Source organism: Lissotriton vulgaris, chromosome 11, assembly GCF_964263255.1.
Source record: "Lissotriton vulgaris chromosome 11, aLisVul1.2, whole genome shotgun sequence".
Taxonomy (NCBI): domain Eukaryota; kingdom Metazoa; phylum Chordata; class Amphibia; order Caudata; family Salamandridae; genus Lissotriton; species Lissotriton vulgaris.
In genome coordinates this window covers 96513930-96532473 of record NC_141699.1, presented here as the reverse complement: position 1 = coordinate 96532473, position 18544 = coordinate 96513930, and the positions used below count along the sequence as shown (strand labels likewise).

General features: G+C 48.2%; 1 protein-coding gene across 1 annotated transcript in view; it reads left to right on the top strand.

The window, feature by feature from the left end:
- Nucleotides 1-886: 886 nt before the first annotated feature.
- The window catches only part of LOC147679032 (glutathione S-transferase theta-1-like), a 108688-nt gene continuing 91030 nt past the window's right edge, over nt 887-18544 (top strand). The window contains exon 1 of the mRNA XM_086942765.1: nt 887-1155. Coding sequence (XP_086798891.1) covers nt 1047-1155 — 109 coding nt within the window. The 5' untranslated portion in view covers nt 887-1046. The remainder of the gene's footprint in view (nt 1156-18544) is intronic.

Here is an 18544-nt window from a genome sequence, read left to right as displayed (position 1 = left end):
GCTGGAAGGAGGAGGGCGGAAGAAAGAACTTTTTTCCGAAACGGTCCAAATGCGGCGTCAGCGCCACACCTGGTATTCGGGGCTGTTTTCCCAGTTCCACCGTCAGCATCTCAGGCCCTCAGTCCACATTATCTTTACGTTGCTCTGCAGGGCGAAGCAGCGCAAATATCCCGTGATTCTGGGCAAATCACTTACTCTCTCCGTGCCTGAATGTGTATTGTAAATAAGGTGCTCATGTAAAGCGCTCCAATACCTTCGGGTCGAGTTGGCGCTATATAAAATATGCACACCAAAAAAATGAAGGCAAAGCTGCCCATTTGGAAACTGGGAACCAGGTCCAAGTCTCGGCGTCGCACAACATCCTGTGATTCTGTGCAAATCACTTTCATTTCCCGTGCCCCCAGAAATGAATGCGCCTCAGGCGCGCAACACCCTTTGGACTCATCGGGCAGCAACCCCCCCCCCTCGTGTGTGGCAGCCCGGGATGAGACAGATCCCGGGCACACACAGAGCCGCACCCGAACGTTTCACAGGTCTTTTAAAGGCCATTTGAATGTTAATTAGGCCTTGCAGTTGTTTCACCCCTTCTAAGAGCCCCTGCAGCTCCATTCTGCCGACTGATTAAAGGTTCAGCCCTCCCCCCGATTTTTTTTCTCTAGTTGCGCCTCTGCAGGCTCTGATGCAATGTAATTGGTGCTCATGAAAAGCGATTCAAAAACTTGGGGTCGAGTTAGGGATGCATAAAACGGCAAAAAAATATATAATCACTTTTTTGGGGGGGGATTTTATAAAGTTTTTAGTTAGAAAAGTGCAGTGGCCTTCGCCGATTGTCCGGCAGTCAGGAAGGTGAGATGGGGCGTGGTTAGCGCGGAGGGGCGTGGTTTCGGGGCGTGGCCTGACTGCCCATTACGTCACCGGACTGACTCTTTGGAGTTGTCTCTGCGGTGAAAAGTGTGAGTCGGACTCTGTTCCTTCCACCTCCGCAGGCTCCGTCCGTCACCTCTTCCCTCTGGTCGTTGCCCCGGTGGCCTCTCCCACTCCCCACGATGCTGCAGCTTTACCTGGACCTGGTGTCCCAGCCCTGTCGCGCCGTCTACATCTTCGCCAAGAAGAACAACATCGACTTCGAGTTCAAGCTGGTGGAGCTGTTTAAAGGTGAGTGAGGCCGGGCGGTGGGTCCGGGCGGCAGAGCCGCAGACCTGAGAGGGGTAAATACCCAGGGTACAGCCGTGCCAGCCAAAGACCCGTTGTGAAGCAACCTCCTGATGCCACATACAATATGACCAGAGTATTGAAAGCTCAGATATACTTTTTTTTAATTTCCATTTGTAACTCAGTTTTTTTAGGACATTATATTACACTGAAAGACGTATTATAAAATGTATCATTTCCAAACCTAAATCAACTTTGTATGCCAGAAAGAATGCCGAAACGTTTCCATGCATGAATGAACCAAAAAATTGTGATTTATTTTAGTCCCTAGTCTTGTCCTACATACTGCAAACTATATAGGCTATTAAACCACAAATTAACATTTTGTGTGAAAAGTCTGTTCTGGGTTTAGGTGGACCCGCGATTTGCACTCGAGGAAAATGAAAAACAGTTCAGGAAAAATGGTTCCCACAGACACAGTCTAACACATTGTGCAAGTTACAGTAAAGTAGGGATATGAGCCAAGGTGTCCAGTTACGTCATCTGCAGTTCATTCAAGGGGCAGAATGGTCGGAGTACATTAAAACAAGCATTTGCAATGCAATCGGTCTCGCCTTCGGGACCTTACAGGTAATTTAGCCATGAAAGCAGTGGACATAAACCCACAATCAATAATCATCTCGGGGACTGGGGACTGCAGTATGGAAATTACCGTACCTATGGCGTAAAGGATTTTAGAAATAAACTCTTTCAGTTTTGTAATGTCAAAATTAAATAATAAGTAAATCTGTTAATCTTTGAGATACATATATATTACGCTGTTTTCATCCCCTCTTATACGGTTTCAACTGTGAATCCTTCTATCAATGCTATTTGTTGTAAAGCGCTCTGATACTCTCGGGTCTAGCCAGCGCTATATAAAACTCTCAAATAAATATATAAGTATATACTAAAGTAAATGCAAAAAGACGGCCTGAGAACCTTAAGGTCTACATGGCCGGGAATATGTATAGAGTAATGAAACATAGGAACCACTGTCTGAACTTCTTTCTTGAACCCCGTGCCTCGTCAATTAATCATTCTGGTGCAAGAAGTTCAGTGACTACTCAAATCAAAATTAACATATGTTTATTTTTGTCACGTCTCAGGTAACATTACATTGTAATTTACAATATATTCATTTAGTACGTAGAGCTGGACATGCACCTCCTGAAGAGTCATATACAAATGTTTACACACCATTCATCTCTCACTCTCAAAAACATAATTCACTCATTCAATGATCACCATTCTGACGAAAATAGAGGCAAAAAAAACCAAAATACAATGAAATCCTACCAATACAGGTTTGGTTCAGGTGCAACTATTATATAGTAACATCATTGGTCTGCTATATTATAGATTTCAAAATTCTCTATTAATACAATTGATTAGACAATTGGCAGTATTATAGAGTGTTTAGAATTCACTTCATTTTCCATAAATGATTCTTAATTTTAATTTATACTGTTTTAAACACTTGCTTCAACACTCATCCTCAACGCGCGTTTCACTGTTCCGCCTTCTTCAGGAGTACCACAAGCTGCATATAGCACTTCAAGCCTGTGAACACATAATGTAAAGATACAGAGCGAAGCATTCCTCCAGGGCACTAAGAGTGAAGTGAAACTAAATAAAAATAGTTTCTTCAGCCACAAAGTCAACCACAAGAGTGAAGTCAGCACCAAAATAGAAACGAGTTGTGTGTCTATTATAATCCCAGCATTCAGTGAAATTCCAAGCGATGGCCAAGGCCAGCCATACCAATTAGTGCCTGTTAGACCTGGCATCTTTTGGCATGTTTCCCCTGTCTTTTTGCTTTCTGACCTCCTGGTTGTGACTGCTGGTTTAGTGTCTCTGCGCACTTTTTCACTGCTGTCCAGTGTTAAAGTGCAAGTGCTCCTAGTGTAAATTGAATTATGGATTGTTATTTCCTCGCTTGGTATATTTGATTAACTGGTAAGGTCCTACTAGGGTGCACTAAGAGTGCCAGGGCCTGTAAATCAAATGCTGCTAGTGGGCCTGCTGGTAGAGAAAACAGGAGTGTGACCCATATACCAAGTCGGGATTGGGGTTCAAAGGTTTATATAGATACAGTATCCCAAAAGGTAAAACTCAGAGACAATTGTTAAGGTATGCACAAAGCATTAGATGAGCAAGTAAATAAGGAGACAATTATTCAAAGATTTGTATGCAAAAAATGACTTGTATATTTGGTTCAAAACAGAAAGAGAAAGGGCAAGTTAGAATACTTATAGCAGCATGAAATGTCAAAACTTTTTAAATGACAACCGAGAGTATACGTGGTGCTCAATTATATACAAGTGATGGCTGGCGACGCAAGTGAAGGAGTGGAACAGCGTGAGCGACGCAATGTGAGCAAAGTGCAAATATTATATAGTGGGTGGCTCAGTGTGTGACATATTTGAGGGGACTTCAAATCACAATTCCGTAGAGCCACACTGGATCTTGCGCCTCAATTGACACGGTGGGGTCGACGACGTTTCGGTCCCGGATCAATTGGGACCATCTTCAGGATGGGGTTGTCTCATTTTCAAAGCTGGAGGAAAACCGGAGAGGAGGTTGGCTTGAGCACGATTCAGGGTGATCTGTGGCAGAGCTGTGGGAGACGTGGTGCCTTGGCGCAGGCGTCAGATCAATCAATGAGAACACGGTGTTCCGATGAGCGAAACCTGTGAGATTGGAGGGGCAAGATCCGTGCCTGGTGCCGGTAGGAGGAGACGGGCTGCGGTGGGGGAAAAAAATTATTTGACAGGCGGGCGGGAATCAAGTGTCCCCAGCGTGGCGATCTGGACTAATCCGAACGCGGGGCAGGAATCAATCCAGCGAGGAATCTTTAGGCAGTGACTTCCGTGCTAGTGGGCCTGCAGCACTGACTGTGCCACCCACACGAGCATCCTTTTCAAGGGGTTCTCAGACCTGCCATTGCAGTGTCTGCTTGCAGTTTTTACTGCCATGTCGATTTGGCAAGTGCACCCACTTGCCAAGCCCTAGTCTTCCCTTCTATTACATGTGAGTCACCCCTAAGGTAGGCCAAGGTACCCCTGTGGGCAGGGTGCAGTGTATGTGAAAGGTAGGACATGTCCTGGTGTGTGTGATATGTCCTGATAGTGAACTACAGTGAAATTCTTTTTTCACTGTTGAAATGCTATCTGTCCCATAGGATAGAATGAGGAATACTCTGTAACATTTTACAAGTATATCTTCCCATTGGGACAAGATTGAGAAATGGAGTTTGGTATGCCTGAACTCAGAATGTAGAAATACATATTTTTTCTGTGTTTAAAAATACCACTTTTAGAAAGTGGGTATTTTCTTGTTTAGCCATCCTTTGTGCATCTGCTGGTTTGTGGATTGACCGTCTGGCTTTAGAGTGACAGGGGTCTGACGATGTGCATTCTCTTCTGACAGCCACTGGGGGGTCGAGGTGTGTCCTGCCTAGCATGAGTCAGGACTGGGCTAAATAGACCTGGGCTGGATTTAGAGTAGTGAGAGAAGATTTCCTTGCTCCTGAATGGGCCTGATCTTCCTTGGCCAATGCGGTCTCCACCTCCTGCCGGGAAGCTTGCCCAGAGAGGATCAAACGTATTAGGGCTGGGCACAGACACACTCTGCTCCAGAGAACACAGAGAAATGCAGTATAAATTTTAGGGCCTAGACCCTAGAACTTTAGAACTCTTTTGGGACCAAGAAGACTGCCAGGAAGAAGAGCTAAAGAAGCTGTGAGGAGGAAAGGCCACTTTGCTGTGTGCTTTGCTGTTTTGGCCTGCAGTGGCTGCTTCTGTCTTGGGCAGTGAAAGGACTGGACAAGGGCCGACCTGCCGTAACGGGCATCGAGCGTTTCCCCAGTGGGCCGCTAGGGTGGGGGCCAATTTTGGGCCCCTGGGGGCTGTTTGCGCAACAGTGCTGCTTTTGTAGCAAAATCCTCTGAAACCGGCCCTGGCAAACAGCTCGGCTGCTCCCAGGGGCGCCATCCGAGCTCTTTGCCAGGGCCAGTTATGGTTCCCAGTCCGGCCCTGGACTGGACTGGACTGAACTTTCTTCAACTTCTTTGTGTGAGTTTTTCCATGGGCTTGAGGTAGAGCTTGCCCCTTGTTCAAGAAGTCTCCGGAACAGCAAAGACTTCAAGTTCATCTGCTTTCAGCACTGGGAACTGTGTGTTTTGTGCGGCAACAGAAGAACAATCAACCCGATGCCGTCACCAACGCCACTGCCTGCTCCATGTCCTGAAGCTCCTCAGAGGGCACTGCCGCACCTCGCACCACAACCCTGGTCTCATGACAACGCCTGCTTGCACCGTGACCTGTTTACGCTACAACACAAGTTACCTACCAGAATCTACAGTTTACTAATGCCTATCAACATTTGAATCTCTGACATGGAGATATAGGGGGAAACAATGTCATGCCCCCAAGAAAAACGAAGAGGAGGCTGAAAACAAAGAGCCATGTATTAGCTTTTAGGGCCTTACAAAGCACTAGTGTGCAGTGTGTATGGTATATCAAAGGAATGCCCTACCTTAATAACATTATAGAGGGATATAAGTGACGCCTTTAAACCTAGTGGGACATCCGTCCCCACACCCAGGGGAAGAAAAATTGGTTGCTCTTTATATCAGTAGACAGATGCTAAACATCGAGTAGGTCTTCTTTAGTTTAAGTATCCCGTAGGTTCATTTTGTGTAGGCAATCAAGACATGTTGAGGTGGTTGTAATTCCTTGCAATATTTATAATTTATTAGAAAACAGCAATGCATGCTAAATTCAAAAGAAATTAAAGGAAAGAAGATCTTTCAGAGGGGGGTTAAAATACACACAATGTCAAGCATGAGCATGTACTATTTCTGGGCTTCTATAAGTAAAAGCAGTCTGGGCTTAATTTCTGTGAACAGGCAAAAGAAGCTGAGAAAACCCCCACAGATTCACATGCTCACCAGAGAATAAGTAGTGAAAAGCGAAGGCATGAGCCAAATGGAAGCTCATATGTCTGTCTGGAGCAAAGGCTAAGTCATTAAATAAGTAACCATATGCCGGGCTGAAAAGACAGACTTTCAACTTGTGCTACAAATGTGCACAAAGGTGAGCGTAGGCGTTTATGGTCATTGAGCTTGTGCAAAGGAGAGTAGCAGGGGCTGGGATGTTTAAATAGATTGAGAAAACCACCCACAAGTTCAAACGCTTGTTGGATGAACTGGCAGTAAAAATCGGATGCAAGGGCCCACAGAGAGCTACAGTTAAGAGTGAGTTAATAAGACTACTGTCTTTGCCACCCTCAATCCGGCACACTGCGAAATGCCACAGTGAAACCCCTATGTAAATGCAAGGCAACAAATAAGAAAGTAATGCCCAATCCTCACTTCTTTCCGATCTTTGTTGAGGGCTGCAGAAACAGCGGATGATGTAAAAATTGTGCGCCGTGTGTGGTTTCTTAAATGTGAAGTAGTTTAATATGATCAAGGGTCCGCGGTCACGCCTTCGCCTTCCCGGGATAAACATTGCAAATAAAGAAGTAGCCATCTTAACGGTGTGAGGAAAGCACCATAGACCCTAACGATATACACACTCAAAATCGATATAGATGTTTGCAAGAGCATGGGGCTGGGCAAACAAAATAAAAAAAGGTTGTATGCACTACGACGATCTCATTTGAAAGATGGCGGTATGATGATGCATTTTGGGGCCATCCCATACATTTGAACTCAACAAAAGTAGGAATGTCAATCCATACGAAGGGACTAGTGACAACAGATCGTACACTAGAGCTGCTATAGGTTTATATTGACACTGAAATAAGCACAGCCAAGTCTGGATGTACTGGTGTAAAGAACTGCCTTTGTACTTCATCCGTATATCATATATTCCATCAGGAGGTAGATGTAAAATTTGACACGCTGTCTCCTTAATATTATATAAATTAATCTCTACAGGTAGACGTGTGTGCCGGTCTCTTACATTATTAAACCTCTATTAGTTAATGCACTGCAGATGTCTGTGTGTATAACTAGAGAGTCCAGGGCTCGGAAAAACCACCCGCCCGCTTGCATTTGCAAGCCAGATTTAATTAGGACGAGCTGTATTTAGGCCCTACTCTCCCTTTCTGGCAAGAAGGAGGACAAATTGATTTTTGACCCCTGTCTCTGAAAGCAGAGCAATTGTGACAGTATGGCAAGATTTAAAGGCATCTTTATTGCTCACAAAGTGAATGAGCAATAAAAATGCCTTTAAATAATGTTAACTTGTCACGTATGCCCAGGCTTTCAGAGACAGAGGTCAAGTGCATTACAGTTAAGTCGAGTAGTTTTTTTAAGGTAACTAGACCTGCAGGTCTAGTAACAATTTTTTGATTTTTCAAGCCCTGGACTGTCACAGAATTGTACCCTCATTGGTGCAGTGGAGAATGGTGACTAGCATCTGTTTAGTGCTACACGGTCCCAGTCTGGCATATTTTAAACTTGCGTTACACACAGGAGAAGATAGGATCTATAAAATGCGCAAAAGAGTTTGAGATAAAAAAAGGGCTTCCAAAATATAGATTTTGCATAGTGTAATTATTTTTATATCGGTTCCCTAAAAGCTCACAGTTCACAGCTCAGTTATTAACTCCCTTGCAGTATGATTAAAAATTAGTCTGTTCTGTCCGGAAAATTGAAGTGATTCCATCAGTAAAACCCAATACCAGCTTCCAAGCACTCTTTACAATTTCAGATTAATGAGTTGTGTACATTTACATTTCTTTCAAGCAAGCACATGCCCTGGCACAAAGGCTTGTTTAGTTGTCTGCCAATCCCTCGGTTTCACATCACAGGAGCCTCCCTGCCTTTACACTTCAGTCGAAGCATTTAATCTCTCACATCATCGAGCTAAGCTGCTCAATGGGCTAGTGCTGCAAAACTCAATGGGCCCCCTAGTAGGGGGTTCTTTGCTGGAGATCTTTTTTTATTCTGCCCCGCCTAATTCAGTCAAATTTAGGAACTCCTAATGATGTGTGAGGAGGGTCTATCGACTTAGAAAGATAAGACACACTGGGTGCTAGAATGCCGCAATGCACAGCGCAGCTCATACCATTTGATGTGCTCACTGCACTTTCATTGGTTACATCCACGTGGAAAGTGGGTCATCCACTTCATAAATTATTTGCCTGATAAAAAACCAAGTGATCAATACTAGTATACCTGATTGGTTAAGAGATACACAATATGTTTCTTACCCTGCCATAGATTGTCCCTGACAATGAGCACCCAAGCAAACCCAGACTAGGAACGGTTCATCCTTCCGGTGAAAAGTCCCCACCAAACCCATTGTCCGGTTCTAGGCTCATGTCTGCATCCTAGCCAGCAACTGTGAGTTTGTTAACCCTCATGATCTGAGGTCACGGCAAACAAGAGTCACTCGTTTCAACTGCAGAAGGAAATGTCACACAATCGAGATAAAGCTACCAGAAATGCTTAGGCTGTGCACATGGGAGTGTCACTAGTCGCACGTCCCATCAAAACGGAACCAGTAGAACAGGTGAGCAGAGAAACTTGAGAAATACACAATTTGTCTGTAAAGGAGCCTAAAAAATGTTTAGAAGTTAGGCAACATTCCACACATTGACTCTGAATGCCCTGCCTGAGGGAAAACCACCTCTACATGTGGCAAAGCAAATACTTTTGCAAAGGATACATGTCTGTGACAACCCTCACTTGAAATGGGAGGCACATTCATCACAAAAGTCACCCACTAGTGCTAGTCTGTCATCGCACAATTCCTCTTGTCTTGAACAATCATAAACTGAAACTCAAACTCTTTGCATTTGAAGTCTACAGCAGCCCATCAAGGGTAAGCTGAGTGAGTATCCAGATGTATTCAAAGCAACAGGATGTCTCAAAGGGAAAAGTATAAAGTTGCACATTGACACTTTATCACAGCCAGTCATGCTGTGGCAGAGACGAGCAACTTTCCATGTCAGAGATCAAATAAACAAGCATTTGCAATGCAATAGGTCTCGCATTATTAAAGTTAGAGCTATTGGCATTGTTAAATAATGCAACACCAATAGCTCGAACTTTAATAATGCGAGACCTATTGCATTGCAAATGAGGTGCGTTCTTCAATTAACCATATTATAAACCCTGAAGACTACACAACCGTAGCAGACCAGAAACAAAAGAGAATGGATATGTATACAACCAGCCATAGTAAGTGCTCTGGGGATTTATTCTACTGTGGTAGTGAAGCAACCTATGTATCATAGCCATAAAGTGTACTCTTGGAGTCTACTCAGGATTGTCAGAGGGGTAATCCATGTGTATGGGCATTATGAGAGAAGCAACCCATTATATAGCTTAGGTTTATGAGCCCATCCAGCAACAGCAGAGGAGCAACCCATGAGATTGGCCATTAATCAACCAGTCATAGTATCTGCTCTGGGGGTCCACCTAGGAGGAGCAGAGAAACCTATGCGAATGGACATTAATCAGCCATCTACAGTACATGCTGTGGAGTTCCACATAGGAATTTCTGAAGACCTTCCCCTGGGAGCGGGCTTTCTATAAGCCATCATGACGATTCCACTCGAGACTGGCAGACAGGGAGTATTCTGTGGAACTGGGCAGTATGCCACCAGCCATGACTGAGCTGTAGGAGGCCCTAGGCTCCGGCGATGTCTGTGGTGACAGCTGGGACACCCTAGGCTCCAGTGACAGGTGGTGGGGATCAGGTGGTGTCGGCGGGGCCCCCTGCAGACTCCGGTGCCGGTGGCACCCCCGGTGATGTTGGTGTCCTGAGTAAACTGTTCTCTGCAGCTAATCTCCCGCCTCCAATGACCTCCTAGGATTAAAAGAGCTGAAAGCCCGGAGTCTGCTTGTAGCACGGGAGAGGACAACCAATCAGCGACTAGCAGGCCACGGACCCTATCACCCCCACGCGACGGCATTGAGCCAGACAAACACCGCTCCACGCACACGAACACAGGCACACCGCCAGACACAAGTAACGACAGACAGAGGTACACACAGGTAAGAGCGGCACACAAGCGGGTAAACAGAGACGCACAGACAAAAAGACACACAAGGGCATATTGAGACGCACATCGAGCAGTCTGACAGACCCAAGCACATATAGGTAAAATCACACAGACAACAGGACAGGACAGGCACTATGGCAAGGACAGAGGGACAAATGGAAGGGCGATAAAAGGGTCACGCAGCCAGCGGGAAACACAGGCAAGAACAGACAGGAGTATGCACATGGAAAGATAGACAGGAGCCGTATTTTAAATGAAAATGGAATTGCAGGTACTCACTATTTAGAGTACTGTCTGCACTGTCCAAATTAAAGCATACACACGGGGGGGAGTGTCTGCAGTGTTTTTTGTTTAAAAAAAAAAAAAATTAAAACCTTTATTCAAAAACAGTGCACACAGCTATTCAGCCTGACATCCCGGAGGCAAGGCAGCATTTTGAATCAGAAAAGCAATAGTGCAAGAATCAGTACAGCAGAACGATGAAGGTTGATTTTACTTTTTATAAGAAAAACACAGAGAAAGTAAGAAATGAAGAGAAGCGCCAGACCAGGCGCAAAGACATAGGCAATGGGGTATAAAGATCAGTGAGGTGTTGTGGGGGGGTCGGGAGGGTACATTGAGCACAGATATGACCAACAGGAAAGGAGCTGTGGGCGGGGAGGGAGGAAAACACAGGATAGCATATATACAACTTTGCAGTTGGTGTCACAGGCTACGGCGACAGGTGTTCCTCCAGCGGAGCGGATTCTGGGGGTGTGCAGATGTCCCCCCTATATGCATTCCATGCCCCCCACAATTTCTGCCACTTTTTAGGTTTACCCCTGGCAACATACACAGTCTTCTCCCTAAACATACACCAATCCATATTGGCCTTCCATTGTACAACCTTAGGAGCTGCCGTAGCTCCCCATTTCTGCGCGATGTCACGTTTAGCCACCATGTTGCCAAGGGTTACCCATTGAGTCTGGGCCACGTTGTGGTCCGTCGGATCCCAGATGTTAAGGAGGCATCTCCTGGCTTCCGCATGCACCGCTACCCCAGTCACCTCATCCATGATCGAGTGCACGCGTCGCCAGTAGGAAGCTATTGCGGGACATTCCCAAAGGATGTGCATGAAAGTGGCAAGGGCACCACAGCCACAACGACAAAGCCCATCCACGGAGTAGCCCATATGCACGAGTCGGGGACCAGTTACATACACCCTGTGCAGGATCTTAAGCTGCACCAGTCTGAGACGGGAAGAGATGGCAACCTCCTTAGGGGTGGATACCGCACTCTGCCAGTCCTCATTGTCAATTTCCAACCCATCACGTGTCCACTGGTCCCTCACACCCAGGAGGAGGTCGGTACGGACATTTATGAGTTTTTTATTGGACAGTGAGATGGCGCTGTCCGGCATATGGCCGTCCAGCACCCTATCCTCCAATGGGGAGCTGTCAGGGATCGCCCCCTCCTCCGGTTTAGCAGACAGCAATGCGTGCTGTAACTGGGCATACCGGAAAAATTCCGAGTCACCCAGTTGGAATTCTTCCTGTACCTGGGCAAAAGTCTTAATCTCGCCTCTCGACAACATATCTTCCACCCTGGAAATGCCTATCAGATCCCACTTGTCAAAACCCTTGGTATGCCACAGTGTGCCCAGGATGTCCGATTCGTACAATGGGGTCAATTTAGTCAGTCTACCTTTCCATCCCTGAACCTTGGAAATTGCCCTCCAAATATGGACCGCGGTTTTCGTTGGACCTGACATCCGCCTGTCGAGAGACCTCGAGTAGAGCGCCCTGTAGTAATTCCCGCCGCCCAGAAGCCATCTATCCATGGCGTATCCAGGGTTGTTCTCCGGACCGTATAGACCGTGGTTGATAACCGCTAGCTGGGAGGCCCAATAATACCTTCGCACGTCGGGTAACGCTATCCCCCCATCGTACCACGGGAGCGTGAACTTTGTGATAGCGATGCGGTGTCGGCCATCCCAGAGCAGGGCACGTTGCAGGCTCTCGATCTCCTGGAAGTATCGGGCCGGGACCGGATCCTGAGTATTTTGCAGGGCATAAAGGAACCTGGGCAAGGACATCATTTTAAACAATGCCGCGCGCCCAAGCAAAGAGAGCGGGAGTTTGCGCCATCCCTCCACATCTCGCCGAAGGCGGAGAAGAGGGGGAAGCAGATTGTGCTCGTATCGCGCCTTCGCATTACTGGAGATATAAATCCCCAGGTACCTGAAGCCCTGGCTCGCCACCTGGATGCCGCAGCCCCTAGGGAGGCGCGGTGTTCCCCCTTTCAGGACGTAAAGGTGCGATTTGGTCCAGTTGATAACAAGGCCAGAGTACCGACCAAAAAGCCGCAGCACATCACAGGCTACAATAAGGGATGTGCAGGGGGAGGTGAGGTACAGCAGAATATCGTCTGCGTATAGAGAGACTCTGTCCTCGAAACCAGGGGCCCACCTGATACCATGCAGATCAGGGTGAGTCCGCAACAGGGCCGCAAGTGGCTCAAGCGCGAGTGCGAACAGGAGGGGCGACAAAGGACAGCCCTGCCTGGTGCCCCTGCGAAGAGCAAAAGTCGCTGAAACACGGCCATTAACGGCAACGTTAGCCAGCGGTTCGGCATATAGAAGTTTAACCCATCCCACGAATTCCGGGCCAAAACCGAGCTTCGCCAACACTGCCCACAGGTAACTCCACTCGAGGGAGTCAAAAGCCATCGTGTTGCGATGTGGAATAAAGCCCGACTGGTCCGGATGCACTAAGTCGCCGATAATGCCAATCAAACGATTGGCGAGCATCTTGGCGAGAATCTTAGGCTCTGCGTTTAAGAGAGAAATGGGACGGTACGACCGGCACAAATCCCTCGGCTTCCCTTCCTTGTGGATGACCACAATGGTGGCCAACCTCTGGTCAGGGGGAAGTAGACCATTCTCCCGTGCCTCCAGGAACATATTGCGCAAATGTGGGGACACCACATCCGGTTTAATCTTGTACAATTCAACCGGAATACTGTTGGGACCAGGCGCCCTGCCAGACCTCAAAGAGCGAATCGCAAGTGCGACCTCATCCACGGAAACGTCCCTGTCCAGATCATCCCGATCCGCGTCCGACAAGCACGGGAGATCGATGTCAGAGAGGAAAGCAATTGAATCGGCCTCAGACCGGTCCGAGACAGAGGCGTAAACTCCCCGAAAGTAATCCGCAAAGGACTCCGCAATGGCACTCGGGCCAGTGACCACCACTCCGTCCTCTCCCAGTATCTCAGGGACGACACGGCTGGCCCTCTCCTTCTTGTCCAGCCAGGCCAGCAACTTCCCGGCCTTGTCGCCAACGTCGTAAATCCGACCCTGCTGTTCCTTACCCAGGACGAGAGCAGCATTAGTAGCGAGGTCACGGTACTCCGATTGTTTAAGGGAGAGGCTGTGCAGTAGGGCCGGCTCGGGACCCGCCTCTAACCGGGAGTCCAGCTCCATGATCTCCGCCTCGACACGCACCATATCGGCATCTCTGATTCTACGGGCCTCCGCTATGAGTAAAGGCCTCTCCCCTCAAGACTGTTTTAAAGGCTTCCCACAGAGTGGCGGCCGACATAACCGACCCCACGTTTTCCGTAAAATAGAGGTAGATGGCTTTGGCCAGGACACTACGAGTCTTGGGGTTCCGGAAGTACCATGGGTTAACCACCACAGGCCGTTCCGACATAACGACATTAAAATCGAATGAGACCCACAGCGGGGAAGGGTCGGAAATGCCCCACGCCAAAAAACGGGCCTCAGAGACCGCCAGCGCGTGAGCCGCCAGGGTAAGGACGTAGTCGATTCTGGAAAGGCTACCGTGAGCGCCAGAATGGAAGGAGTATTGGCTTTGGGTGGGGTGCAGGAGTCGCCAACTATCCACCAGCCCCAGTGTCTCAAGAAAGGTGGGCAACCACAGTTGGGTGTTACGGAGGTCTCTAGGCGGATGTCGGTCCAAGGATCCGGAGCAAACCGAGCTAAAGTCACCCCCCACAATCAACAGTCCCGCGGGCAGATTCAAAATGGCGCCACCAAGGTCCTGGAAGGTGCTAGTCTGCAAACCCGGAGGAACATAAACTGAAAGTAATGTCAGAGCACGCCCCTCCCATCGCCCCGCAACAGCGGCATACCGCCCCCTCTCATCGATCACAGTAGAGTCAACCTCAAACGGAAGGGACGTACGAACCAGAACACCCGCCCCCGAGATCCCGAAGAGAACCCCGAGTGGGCCACCATTTTAAACCCTTTACGGTTGAGCGCTCTACACGTGTTTCCAACCAAATGCGTTTCCTGCAAGAGAACAATATCCGGCATATGTCTTTTAAGCAACTGCAGTACCACCCCTCTCTTAATACGGTCACCCAAGCCATTGACATTCCAACTGAGAACTTGCAATTTCCTACCCCCCATCATCATATCCCATGTCCCACCCAACCCCGTAAAGCCTCAACAACAAGTGAAACATAACAGAACATACGACCCATTGCCTGAGAGATAGAAGAAGAGAACAAAGAAAACACACGTAATCATCCTCACCACCACCCCCCACCCTGCACCCCTGCAGCAGACTAAAAAGCCCCCCCAACCAGCAGTGTGCCTGTCGCCCCATAAACGAAACTACAAGAAAGACCCTAGAGGAGTAAGGAATCCCCTCGGTCCCCCCCTGCCACCCTCCATGGAAAAATAGGAGAAACAAGAGTGCAAAAACTTTGGCAGCAGCAGTCACAGTCAACGGGAACACCAACCGCTTGAGCTAGCACAACAAGCACTACTCTTGAAGATCAGGGCCCCCAGATGCGCCTTCGGAGTGTTCCTCATGCTCTTCTCGGCGTTGTGGCAAAGTGTCCAGCCAGTCACTCGCAGACTCAGGCATATCGAAGGACAGGGCTCGGCCATCACGCTCGACCCGCAGTTTAGCGGGAAACAGCATAGAGTACTTGAGCACCATGTCTCTGAGGCGCCGTTTCACCCCCGAAAAGCTCTGACGCTGTCTCTGAACGGCCCTGGTGAAGTCCGGATAGAAGTTCACTTCAGCATTCTGGAATTTGAGTGGCCCATGTCGCCTAGAAGCTTGAAGGATCACATTACGGTCCCTAAAATTAAAGAGCCGGGCGATGATGGGTCTTGGTGCGACACCCGTCTTCGGAGGGCCGCCAGGTATTCTGTGAGCCCGTTCAACCGAGAAAAAGTGACTGAGTCCGGCTGGTGCGAGATGGGTCTTCACCAAGTCCTCCACGAAGAGGTCAACAGCCGCTTCCTCCGCTCCCTCCGGTACACCGATGATGCGGACGTTCTGTCGTCTAGCACGCCCTTCGAAGTCCTCCAGCCTTCTGGAGAACTGGTCATTAACCGATCTTAGGGTCCGGACATCCGCTTGCAGGTCCGAGACATCGGTCGTTAGGCTGGAGGTCTTGATGTCGAGGGATTTCACCCGATCATTAGTTTTGCCCAAATCGGCCCTGATCAGGTTGAGATCAATGGCCAGGGTGTCCACCTTATGTGTCAGGACCTCGTGCTGATTATGCATCTCAGTCCTGATGCTTGTAGTGGCCCCCATGATGTCTCTTAATGTGGGCTCCGATCCTTCGGGCGAGCCCGTACGTAAGGAGTCTTTGGATTGAGCCACCACAGAAGGCGAGGTCCTTTGCTGGGCATAGCGGTCGATCTTATTCGTCTGCGGCTGAGTCGTTTTCCTGCTGCCCCTGTTCGCCGTCCTGTCGGGGTCACCCTTGCCGGCCATGATGGGTTCGAAGAGAACAAAGGGCTACACAGCGAGAACAAAGTAGGCACTTGCGTAGGCACGAGGTGAAGCTACCACGAAGACCAAGCCAGCAGCAGGCGACTCCGCAGCTACGCACACTCCGCCAGTTGAAATCGGAGGTTCTCGCTTCGCATTTCAATCATGCTTCGCGTCGTCACGATCACCAGCCGCCCACGGGACAATGGCGCATCCCTGGCACAAAGTTCAACACGACGTAACTTTGTCTAGAAACGTCGGATTTGGAAGCGGAAAGCGGTTCCCGCGTCTGCGACAATTCACCAATTGGAATCCACAGCTGTGGAACAGGATAGCCTTCAGGATATTTTGCGGAGGGTCGGAGGGTCCGCGGAGCTCCGAGCTTACGCGGCCATCTTGCTTGCCTGCGAAGCTCTCCCGCGTGTCTGCAGTGTTAATTAAAATTTGTGCAGTCTCTCAATACTCTAGTTCACAATTCTTCAAATGATGGACAGTACTATAACCGATCTGTATGGAGCAGAACTCATTATGTCAATGTTTGAAGGATGAGTAATGTGTTAGCCCTGCTGTTATTTGAATGGGTGACTTTCAGCAATTCTTAATGGAAAACCAGTGGTGCGCGCGCACCACAGAGGAGCAGGGGCAAAGGCATGCCCATTCCCACGAATGCATATTTGTCTCAACTTCTGCCATGTGCCGCTGGCTCCCCGCCCGAGACACACGTTTCTAAATAATTTTGGATGGCATGTGCCTTCCCAGTGAATACAACTGGCATAGAAAAATCACCTAACACTCGACCCGTAAGCCTCTAAATTGTGTTTTTCGGATTCCTAAAGTATGCAAAAAAAATTTTAAAAGTCATTGTGCCAAAAATTAACAAAACACGTACCTGATATCTCATGCTTGGTGTCGCCGTGAAAAACAAGCAAGGGCGGATGAGACCCCTGCAGCCGACACCAGCTGGAAGTTACCAATTGCACGACCCAAAGGAACTGCAGATTGTACGACGCATCCAGCGGGAATCAGAGCTTCCGTTATACTAAACAAGTGACGCACATGTCAAGCCTGTGTGGGCACAATCATAGCTTCTCCCACGGCCTAGTTGTGTCGATTACGCGCTTGGTGCGCGTAATAGACACCAATAGGCCATGGGAGGAGCTATGCACGTGCTTCGGGCCAATTGCGTGCAGTCTTTTACACTAAGACGCACGCAAAGGCCAATGGGGGAGCTGAAAAGGAAACGCACATGCACGAGCGCGTGCGATTCCTAGGTCAGCTCACAATCCCCGGTTTTGCGATTCCTAGGTCAGCTCACAATCCCCGTTTTTTTTACCTACTATAGCTCACTCGACTTCCGTGAGCACTGCTACGCAATGCACCGCAGGTCGCGAGACCTAAAAAGGAAATGGAAATTCTGAAGTAAGTCATTGAGAGAGTAGAGGTCCTAACTCATAGATGTCCCCGAGAGTAAAAGCACGCAAACCTAAATAGTCCAGAGAGGTTTGACTATGCATAGACATATGGATGCCCAACAAGGTCATTAAGCGGGAGTGCCACATTAATCCACCATTTGATGATATCATTTCAGAAATGAATTACATTTTTCTATTTGTTGTGACTGTACCTATGCACTAAATGGACGCATTTAGGCAGATTCTTAAAAAAACAAGAGGAAATAATGTAAGCAAAAACACAGGACTTAGATAACGCCTGTTTTCTGTTCTACGTGCAAATATTTTAGCAATTATTTGACATATGTCTTTTTATTAGTGATGCATGCTCACCATTGTAATGATTTTTATTAATCAAACAATAAAGTATTGTTCTTCTTCAGATATCATTTCAGAAGTGAATGGGTTAAAGTGTTTTTCAAAGATCGATTTCAAGTCAGACTACTGCCAGCTTCGCTTACACAAAGCAGCTCGTATAGAAACACTTTCTCCATTCATGTTGGTCTCTGGAGATCTAAGTATCTCAGCTTTCGTATTTCTTTGCTGCTGAAGTATTTCAGAACTGTTCGAAAGAGGTATTGTCAGATCTCAATGACGTGCTAAACTTCAGCAATGATATTCATGTAATTTGCTCACATTGTTGAACAACGCAACGAGGGACTTTGAGCCTCACTCAACAGTAGGAAAGGGGGAGGGCGTGGCAAGCAGGTGTGAGACACCTCTCCAGACCTCACAGAACTGATGAGGCTGCCCACCAGAGAGAGGGTTCATGCGCGGGAGACATGGTTGGTGGGTGGAGACCAGCAACGGAGTGAAAAGAGGCAGATAAGTCACAAGATGGAGAGAAGTAGTGCCTGGCCGCGGCCACAACTGACATGAAACTTCACCAGACCCTGGAGATTTCTTGCGCCCACCTGTGCCCCTCGGAGGCATAGGAAGTGAGGCTCTCCTGGCAGTGCTTGTGAGGGGTGAAAATGAGCCAGACCACTGGGCCCCATACACAGCCCAGAGGAGGCGGCCGCAACACTCCAGGCCAGGAAGTCAGGCGCAAGTCCTGTGAAAAGCTTCTTGCACGGGGACAGGACTGGAGTGTGCTGGTCCCTGGTGGCATTGGGCTGCTACTCTGGCCCTTCC